This window comes from Otolemur garnettii, unplaced genomic scaffold (genome assembly GCF_000181295.1).
Source record: "Otolemur garnettii isolate 467f Iridium unplaced genomic scaffold, OtoGar3 scaffold00100, whole genome shotgun sequence".
NCBI classification, from domain to species: Eukaryota; Metazoa; Chordata; class Mammalia; order Primates; family Galagidae; genus Otolemur; species Otolemur garnettii.
The window spans coordinates 5,187,528-5,197,265 of NW_003852495.1; the positions used below are offsets into that span (position 1 = coordinate 5,187,528).

At 53.2% G+C, this 9,738-nt stretch overlaps 1 protein-coding gene across 6 annotated transcripts in view; it reads left to right on the forward strand.

Annotated features, from left to right (window-relative positions):
• The first annotated feature begins 1,211 nt into the window (after positions 1–1,211).
• LSR (lipolysis stimulated lipoprotein receptor) overlaps positions 1,212–9,738 on the forward strand; it is a 15,075-nt gene continuing 6,548 nt past the window's right edge. For 5 of the 6 annotated variants that reach the window (XM_012809133.2, XM_023516901.1, XM_012809134.2 and 2 more), the window contains exons 1-3: positions 1,212–1,589; positions 3,130–3,474; positions 8,525–8,644. In XM_012809133.2, coding sequence (XP_012664587.1) covers positions 1,481–1,589; positions 3,130–3,474; positions 8,525–8,644 — 574 coding nt within the window. In that variant the 5' untranslated portion in view covers positions 1,212–1,480. The remainder of the gene's footprint in view (positions 1,590–3,129; positions 3,475–8,524; positions 8,645–9,738) is intronic. The other variant, XM_023516903.1, reaches the window with a different exon arrangement.

The following is a 9,738-nucleotide window of genomic DNA, read 5'->3' on the forward strand; positions in this document are numbered from 1 at the left end:
CTATGCAAAGCCCTAAAGGAGGTGGAGGATCGCGTGGTCATCTGTGGGAAGGGTGTCCGGGCAGAGGGAGTAACACGGACAGTGGCCCGAAGGGCTGCGAGAAGCCTTTTCCGAACAGCCAGGAACCCAGGAGGAGGCGGGAGTGGCTAAAACCCAGCGAGCCAGGGAGAGCGGGCGGAGGCGAGGCTGGAGAGGGATCCGCCCACGGTTTCTGGTAGGAGTGCGGAGGAGCCACAGGAGGGCTTGAGCCGAGGGACGTGATCTGACTTGAGTTTTAACGGGATCTGGTAGAATACAAGCCTAGATACTGAAATCACCAGCTAGTAGCCAGTTCGCAACCTCTAGGAGTCCGAGTGAGGAAGCGCCGGTGACTCCCTCAGGATGCGCTTCCCTCAGCCGCCATCGGGGGCCAGCAGAGTCGCGCCGAGAGCCGCGCGCCGCGCGCACTGACTGCTGCGCCCTGCCCCGACCGCCCTCGGGCACAGGTGGCTAGTCCCTGGGAATGCAGAGGCAGAAACTGGTCCCTAGCGCCTCCGCTCGGCCCCTTTAAAAGCCGGTTTCCAGTGGCCTGACAGAGGGCATGGGATGCTCGGGGTGGAACCAAGAGTTGGGAACCGGGGAGGTGGTGAAAATTTCCTTAATAAAATTCCAACTTCTCTTGGGCCTGACTCCCGTCGGGCGTCCCCAAGGGGTCAGAGCTTCCTAGCCGCGAACTTCGTTTGGGTCCTTAGGTTAACTAGCTGGGAGGCACAAGAGGCCCAAAGCGTCTCCCTCCACCCAGACCGGAGAAACCCCAGCACTACTGGGAAAGTCAGGAACCACCGCGTAGCCTCTTCCAGCCCGGACCTGGCTTAGACTCCGCAAGACACACCTAGGCAGGTCCATCGCCAGCCGGGGAGAGGGGTGTGAGCAGGAAAGGAACAGGTGCGCGGCGGGACCCGCCCCCTCTGAACAGGTGAGTCACCCCAAATGGATTTCGATTCTCCAGGATCTGAGTCCGCTCAGTTTGGCTCTATGCACAGGGGGCCGGACGGGACCAGCAGTCTGAGAGCGCCCTCCCGGCCAGCAGGTCACTTGGTTCCGGCGCCGGGGGCTGGAGCGCACCTGGGTCAGCCCACTTCCGGGGAGGGAGGTGGAGGAACCCCTCCCCGCTGCCCACCCCAAGCCCTGCCCTCTGCGCCAACCCTTGTGTACCTGGGCGGATCCATTCCCCAGGGCTCGCAGGGGGTTGTGTGGTTCAGAGAACTACAGTTGGGGCAAGGAAGTTTCTCCCCGATAGCTGAAAGCGTGCGCTTCATCCACGTTGGTACCGTTCATTAAAACTTCTGGAACACCGCAGGGTGGGCTTGGAATAGGAACAAGGAACGGAAGCAGGAAAGGGGAGGAGCGTGCACCCCTCCCGGCCTTGGTGCACGCCGCGCCCCCTACTCTCGGGTACTTGGGAAGGGACGCGCGGGCTGGACGCGCCCAGACGGCCGAGATGGCGCTGGTGGCTCGCGGGCTTTCCCGTGGGCTGAGCTCTGACCCGGCCTCCCCAGGCCGGGGTACAGTGGTCTTCCTGTGGCTCCTTTTTAGCACCTGGTGCACAGGTACGGGGTACAGGGCCTCTGGTGCTGCGGGACGGCGGGAGGTCACTCTAGAGCGGGATGGATAGAGTTGTTTACGGCCGAGGAGGCGGGAGAACGTGGTGGGGGCCAGAGACTAGGACCTCCAGCTCCATTGGGTCTTCCGAGATCCCTTGTGTGCCAGGATGAGGGGAATTCCCCATCAGGATAGGGGAGCGCTCCCCGCGCCTTGTCTGGAGATAGCAGGAACCGAAACTCGCGGACGGTGAGCCCCGGAGCTGCTAGGAGAACGCGACCCTTTGTGAGGCTGGAGAGAAGGACCGCCATATCACTGGGAAAGGCTGGAGTGGGGACTTGGGCGAACCCCGATTTCTAAGTGTTGGAGTAACGGGGAGAGGGCATAGGAAGGCTGGATCAGACTCTTCCTGGAGCGAGAGATTAAGAAACAGTGCCTAGGCCTCGGGTGGATGTGGGATTGGGGACTTCCCTTCTCCGAGCCGCACCTACCTCCCGCGTTCTCGGGAGTATCTGTGCGTAAGAGTCCAGTAGGGTGGACTTATGTACTCGAAACCATCTTCTGCTGGCAGACTTTCGCCTAGATGGCATGCTTGTTTAGGTGGAGGTGAGGGAGCTCTATCTTTGGGCAAGCACTTTTCACGCGGTCATTTGAGATGGCCGTGGGTAGGATGAGGTCGTGGGGGGCTGGTGGAGATATTGCAGGGGCTGTTAGCCACTGCCTGGGAAAGCATTTCCATCGAACAAGACCAGAATTTTTCTTCCAAATTAAAAAAAGAAAAAACGAAAGAAAGAAACCTAGGTAACCTGGAACCGTTGACGGTTCGTTTTGAAGTGGGGCCTGGGGCACCGAAGGCATTGCAGTGGCCAGAGACCAATAGCCAAGGCAAGAGGGGACAGGGTGGTTTAGAGCTGCAGTTCCCAGTCCCAGGGTGGTGGACAGGTATGGTCTGTAGCCTGTTAGGCACTGGGTGGCAGAGCAGGAGGTGAACTGTGAGCAGAGCTTCATCTGTATTTACAGCCTTGCTCATGCCACCACCTGAGCTCTGCCTCTTGTCAGATCAGTGGGGATATTAGATTTTCAGAGGTGCGCCAACCCTACTGTAAGATGTGCATTCAAGGGATCTAGGTTGTGAGCTCCTTATGAGAATCTGATGCCAATGAACTGAGATGGGGCTGTAATGTACTGAATCATCCAGAAACCATCCCCCAGTCCCCTGTGTGTGGAAAAATTGTCTTCCATGAAACTGGTCACTGATGCCAAAAAGATTGGGATGCCTGACTCCCTTTGGGCATCCCAAGGGGATTAGGCTACAGGCTGGGGAGAGAGATGGCTGGGAGGTTCCAAGGAAACTGGCCACGTGTGACTGTACCTGCCACTTCAGCCCCACGGGTCTATAAAATGGGCATGATTATCGTACCTACCTCACTGGGGTGCTCCATGAAACCGTGCACTCTGTCAAGCTGGTGACAAGTGGTGTTCCTCATTTCTGTTGAAGTACCTCCCTGAGCTCACGGTAGTCCCTGTTGACACGTCTTTTGCCCTCAGCTCCTGCCAGTGCTATCCAGGTGACTGTGTCAGATCCCTTTCACGTGGTGATCCTCTTCCAGCCGGTGACCCTGCCCTGCAGCTACCAGGTGTCCACGACCCCCACAGTACCCATTGTGATCTGGAAGTACAAGTCCTTCTGCCGGGACCGCATCACTGACGCCTTCTCCTCAGCCAGTGCTGACAACCAGCTCAATGCCCAGCTGGCAGCTGGTAACCCCGGCTACAACCCTTATGTGGAGTGCCAGGACAGCGTTCGCACCGTCAGGGTTGTGGCCACCAAGCAGGGCAATGCTGTGACCCTGGGAGAGTACTACCAGGGCCGGAGGATCACCATCACAGGAAGTACTTTGAGTGGGGCAGGGGGATGAGGCTGGGCTTGCTTGGGTGGTGGGGCTGGCACCTTTGTACCCCATCTACAGTTCCCACCTGGAGGCTGTTGAGTGTCCATGTCTTAGAGGACAGTGAAGGGAGTGATCCTTCCTTCTATCTTTCCATCCATTCCCTTTATCTAACAGCAAAGATTTATTGAGCACCTAACATGTAACAGATGCTGTTCTAGGCCTGGGGAATACAGCAGTAGTCAAAATTGTCAAATCACAGGTCACGTTCCCGTGAGAAAGACAAACTCAAACTATCAAATGCTTGATGACAGAGAAAACTGGGCAATGGAGAGAGAGGCAGGGGTTCATTCTGTAATAATACCAGTCATATGAACGATGAGAAGTAAAACTTATGTAACAACATACAGAGGGTCTCCTGTGCCAGGCTCTCATCCAGGTCTATATGGAAGGACTCATTTTAGATTAATTTAGTAATTCAATGAATCAGTTCTATCATTGTTACTTTACAGAAGTCCAGAGAGATGAAGTGACAGGGACTGGGTCCCACAGCTGGTAACAGCTGGGATTGTAACTCAGCCACTGTGATTCTAGGCTAGAGAGGAGGTGGCATGAGTGACCTGAAGGGGCAAGAGACTTTAATGGGAAAACCACAGCTCACCGGGCACTTTATGCACATTGGTCCACTGAGTCCTCACCACCTGATTTTTATACTCCTGACAGCTGAGGCAACATTAGTTCCTCTGGGTACACAGGTAGTAAAGGTTTGGGTCTGGGACCCAGGCAGCCCTGACAGCTCTTGTTCATAACCATAATGTAGCCTCCTGACAGAGGTGCCTGTTGGGACTAAGTGAGGGGCAGTGGGAAGGCAGCCATTCATCTGGTCAGTATTTATCAAGCATCTGCTATGGGCTAAGCACTGTGGTGGGTGCTGGGCATAGTGTGGTGATTGGGATGGCCAAGGTCCCTGCCCTCAAGGAGAGGACATTCTAGTGCATGAAACTGGCAGTAAAAATGCAGGCAAAGAAAGAATAATAGGATTTCAGAGTGCTAGGTGCTGCAAAGAAACCCTGGTGATGTCCCCCTGAAGACCTCTATGAATGTGATTTGAGAGAACGCTGGGTCTGGGCCCTAAAGGTGGGGGGCAGTGGCCCAGGGTGAAGGTGCACCCACTTAATGGATGTATTCTGTCATGATCTTGAACAAGGATTAGACTGTTAGTCTAGGGCATGGGGATAGAGAGAGAAGGAAGATTCTGTTGCAGACCCCAGGAAACCAGGCCTCGGAGCATGCACCTTCCTCTGTGCTGTTGGATCAGGGATGAAAGGCAGGGTTCCAGGGGCCCAGCCTGTCAGTCTTGTTCTGGGGAGGGACCAGGCTTGCTTGCCCTGAATTCCCCTGGGCAGCTCAGCTGTCAGCATCCTGCTGTTCTGGAGGTTGGGGTGCTTTTTATGTGTGTGTGTGGGGGTAACCTATACAGGCACCCTCCCCTCTAACCCAGGGATTGCTCCAGTCTGGACCAGGCACGATTGCCCAGTGACTGTCAGGACAGCCCAGATATTGAGAGTGGCTCCTCTGCTGGGCGCAAAACTCCAGAATATGGGTGGGGAACCTTTCCTGCTCTAGAGGCCTCACAGGCCTAGGTCTTTTAAGCTGCCTTGAGCCAGGTCCTGCCCTGACTATAAACATCCATTGTGAGTCTGTCCTTTCAGGAAACCCAGTACCCCTGAGAGCTTCCTCCATTTCAGCTTTGAGGTTGGGGAAAAGGGGACTTCCCACCATGCTGGTTTTAAAAGTGAAAAGAAAAGAGACCTGGGCCACCCAGAAAGTTGTTCACCATAGGGGTCCCTCAGGTCAGGGTGAGTCCTCCTTTCTGTTCATTTTTCCCTGCTTGGAATGGTAATAGGGCACCCAGGGAGACCCTTTGAGGCCCATATGTCCTCACTCAGCAATAGTGGAATAGAGGGCCCATGAGACTTCTAGAACCATGAGGGCCACCCCTACTGTGTATGAAGAGGGAACCAGAGGCCTGGCTTCTGTTCCCATCAGAGACCCAGCATCTTCTCCCTGTACCTAAAAGAATTACAGCAGTGCCTAAACCCATGTGATCTCAGGGCCAGATGGGGACTGGGAACAGGGTGTGCCTTGCAGGAAGGAGGTGGGTCCAGGCCTTTAGATTGATCTAAAGATGCCGGAAAGCCATATTTTTTTGTGGGTTTTAAAAACATTATACAGGCCAAACCAAACGCAACCAGGCCCATACTGGGCCCTTGACACTCCCAGATGTCACCCCCTGGCCTGATGTAAAGATACTGGTGGAAAAAAAAATGGGCCAAGAGGGCACTGTGGAAAATCTGGAGGATTTAGGAGAATCTATTATAGTTTAGAGCAGTGATTTTCAACCCATGTACCACGGCACAGTGGTGTGCCGTTAGAGGATCTTAGGTGTGCCATGAACATTTTTAAAGATCATTAATTATTTCTGAAAGAAGTTCAAAGCACTGTAAGCATATGCTTTTAAATTCTTTTTTAGATCAATATAATTTGAGTGTGCTATGGAGGTTTAACTATAGGTTCAAGTGTACCATGAGATTAAAAATGGTTGAGAAACACCAATTTAGAGTTTTATGAGGATTCATTGGTAGAATATGTGCAAAGGGACCTAGCACACAGTAAGAGCTTAATAACCAGAGGCCAGGCTAGATGCCTGGCTGTGGAGGGGAGGCTCGTCCCCATCTCCTTTCTGCTCCCAAGGTCACCTTATCCGGAGGCCCTCCCTGGCTCCTGCTCCTTGCCAGTACTCCCTGGCTGCCTTCTCTGATTTGTTTTCTCTGTACAGCTTACCGCTCTCTAATATGTGACATAGTTCAATTTTTTATTTGTCTCTCTTTCCCAGTTAGAACCTGAGCTCCATAAAGGCAAGAATTTATGTCAGTTTTTTATAGCAGTGATTCTTAATGTTTCGATCTTAGAATCTCTTCACACTCTTAATTACTGAGGTCCTCAAAGGGCTTTTGTTTTTATAGCCAGCAGACTGAGAGGAGTTTAACAAATGTTTTAAATGACACTCTTAAACTTATAGGGTAACATAAATAACATGCTTTATGGGGGGAAACATACAAAACAAAACACCCCTATGTTCCAAAATCAAACAAAGAAATTTCAATGAGAAGAGTGGAATTGTTTTATATTTTTGAAAGTCTCTGAAGTCGGGCTAAATAGAAGAGGCTGGCTTCTCAATGCTGCCTCAGAGTCTATCTCATTTCCCTGAAGCCTCTGGAAAACTCCACATTACACCCAGGAGAGTAGGGGGAAAGGTAAATAATGTTTTGGTATTGCTATGCAAATAACACAGGCCTTAGTGTGGAGGCTCACACCTGTAATCCCAGCACTGGGAGAGGCTGAGGAGGCTGAAGTGGGAGGATCCGCTGAGGCTAGAGTTGGAGACCAGCCTACGCAAAACAGTCTCAAAAAAAAAATTTTTTTTTTCTCTTCTAAAGATACCATATTTAAAAAATGAAAAAGATAAAAAAAACCTTTGATCTTAGGGACCTCCTGAAAAGGTCTGAGGGAACCCCAGAGGTACCCAGGCCACACTTGGAAAACCATTGTTCTGTAGTATACCAGGTGTCCCCAGTACTGCCTAGAACACAGGGTATGCTCAGTAATTATTTGTTGAATGTTGAATGAATGAACAGGTGTGTGCCCAGAATCCTGGAACAGACAGCCAAAGCTAAGGAAGGTCAGCATGAGGAGAGAGTGGCTTCTTTTCTGCTCCCTGTCTGGCCCTGTGTCATGCGCTGGGACCCAGCAGTGGCAGAGACAGATTGGCTTCTGTGGTATAGAGCCTGCTTTCTCATGGGGCAATGGGTGGTTGGCCTTGGCACCAGCAAGGCAGGCAGGAGGCCAGCATGCCAGGGACCTTGCGGAGGCCAGTGTGTCTGCAGTCTAGTGAGTGAAGGTGATGGTGGGGTGAGGCTGGCCAGGTCATGCCAAGGGCCCTGTGGGCCTGGTGAAGGCATCTGGGATGGTGTAAGCTGACCCTGTTGAAAGGAGGGTCTCTCTGTGGACCTGAGGCATTCCTGCTGAGGAGAAAGGAAGGCTTAGGTTCTTTCATTCCTTTAGCAGTTTTTGACAGATGTCCCATTGGCCGCCAAGGGGTACACCCACAGTTACTGCTCTCAGAGCTGTCATGGTGGAGAGCAAGGTGTCCAGAGTAAGGCTGTAGGCAGGTTACTGGGAACTGGAGCTGCTGGGAAAGAAGTTAGGGCACTTCCTGGCTGCCACGCTCACCTCTGGCCGCCCCCCCCCCATGGGCCTAAGGCAGAGCCCTCCCCCGTGGGTTCCCCCTGTCCACACTGGTGAGTGCCTAGAGGTATTTAACTAATTAGGGTCTAAGGAGTAGAGCGGAAACCGGATGTGGTGAAAGACTTTGATTAGTGGCATAATTAACAGTTTCCTTGCCTGGGTCTGCTTCTGGCTAGAGCGTCCCCAAGCCCTGAGCCTGACCTGGAAGGTAGGAAGGTAGGGAGTGGATAGGTAAGTGGGAAGGTCTCAGTGCCTCTGACTCCCACATAGACACACTGGCTCTTTGGAGTTGCCTGGGCATCTCCTGGTTTCTGGAACGAGGCCCATCTCTGCCTCTTTACTCTGGGCCCATCCCCTGGGCTCCATGGCAATGCACAGCCAGGGAGTTAAGGCTCTGAGAGGTGGTGCAGAGGATGGCTCTAAGTTGAAAAGCACCGTCTCTGGAGACGGACTGTCCCTGCCCCCACCACTGGTGATCTGCCCGACTTTGGGCAGATGAGGTGATCTCTACAGACCTGGTATCTCATCTACAGTACAGGAGTGAGAATGATACCCTCCTTACAGACTTCCTAGGATACCCTGAGTAAGTGTTTAGAACAGGGCACAAAGGGCAGCATGCTTTTGGTAAGAATTCTCTCCTTGCACCTCAATATCTGCAGTTCTGGTGGTGTGCTGGGAGCAGGGGTGACTCTGGTTAGGTGCCCGCCACCCCTAAGGTACCCTTATGCCATGTCCTCCCGACCCAGATGCTGACCTGACCTTTGACCAGACCGCGTGGGGGGACAGTGGTGTATATTACTGCTCCGTGGTCTCAGCCCAGGACCTCCAGGGGAACAATGAGGCCTACGCAGAGCTCATCGTCCTTGGTGAGTGGGGCTAGGCCCCAGGGACCTGGGACGGGGGAGGGTGTTGCCCCTTCTGTCCACCTCTGTCTGTCTGCCCTCTGCCCTCCAGCTCACGCTCTGGGCTCTGTCGCCGGCTTTGCTCTTCCCTCAGCACTGCCAGTCACTTGGGCTTTTTTTATATCTTGCACCCCAGGCAGGGTCCCCTTGCCCATAGGCTTCAAATCAGCCAGAGCCAAACAAGAATGGAGAGAACTGGGGATTCTGCTTCTTTCCAGTCTCTCTCTCTCTCTCTCTCTTTTTTTTTTTTTTTTTGCAAATCCAGACATTATCAGCAACAAGTGAGGCTAGCCGATTGTATATAAAATCGAGACAGGTGGACCACCTGCCACCCCTCTGAGTCCCTTGCTAAATAATAGGTGCTTTGCCATCTGCCCTTCTGGGAGGGCGCTGCATGGCCTATACAGATGTGCAAGTTTGAGTGAGGCTGAGAGGAGGCCAGCTCTAGGCCTCCCTGCCACATGGGGAGGGGACATGGCCACTGGCCAGGTGCCCTGCTGTCCACTAACATACATAGTCTTGTGTGGTACCTGCTCTGTATGAAAGGTGCTGGGTCTGCAGCTCACTGTCACCATGTGTGAGTGAATGAGCACGTGGCTGGGAGCCAGCCAGGTGCTCGTGCCACAGCACAGTTCACATGTTGCACTGGTGACTCGGGAACCACCAGGGGTCCTTTGACAAAACACTCCATCTATACCAGTAGTTCCCATACTCTAAAAGTAATAATCAAGGGTGTCCGGGAGTTTTTGTTTTTTAAGTTTTTGTGGGTTGTATCTCTAGTTGCTTAGAAGAAGAAAGGAGCGGCTTGGCGCCTGTGGCTCAAGTGGCTAAGGCGCCTGCCACATACACCTAAGGTGGCAGGTTCCAATCCAGCCCGGCGCGCCAAACAACAGTGATGGCTGCAACCAAAAAAATAGCCAAGCGTTGTGGCGGGCGCCTGTGGTCCCAGCTACTTGGGAGGCTGAGGCAGGAGACTCGCTTGAGCCCAGGAGTTGAAGGTTGCTGTGAGCGGTGATGCAACAGCACTCTACCCAGGGTGACAGCTTGAGGCTCTGTCT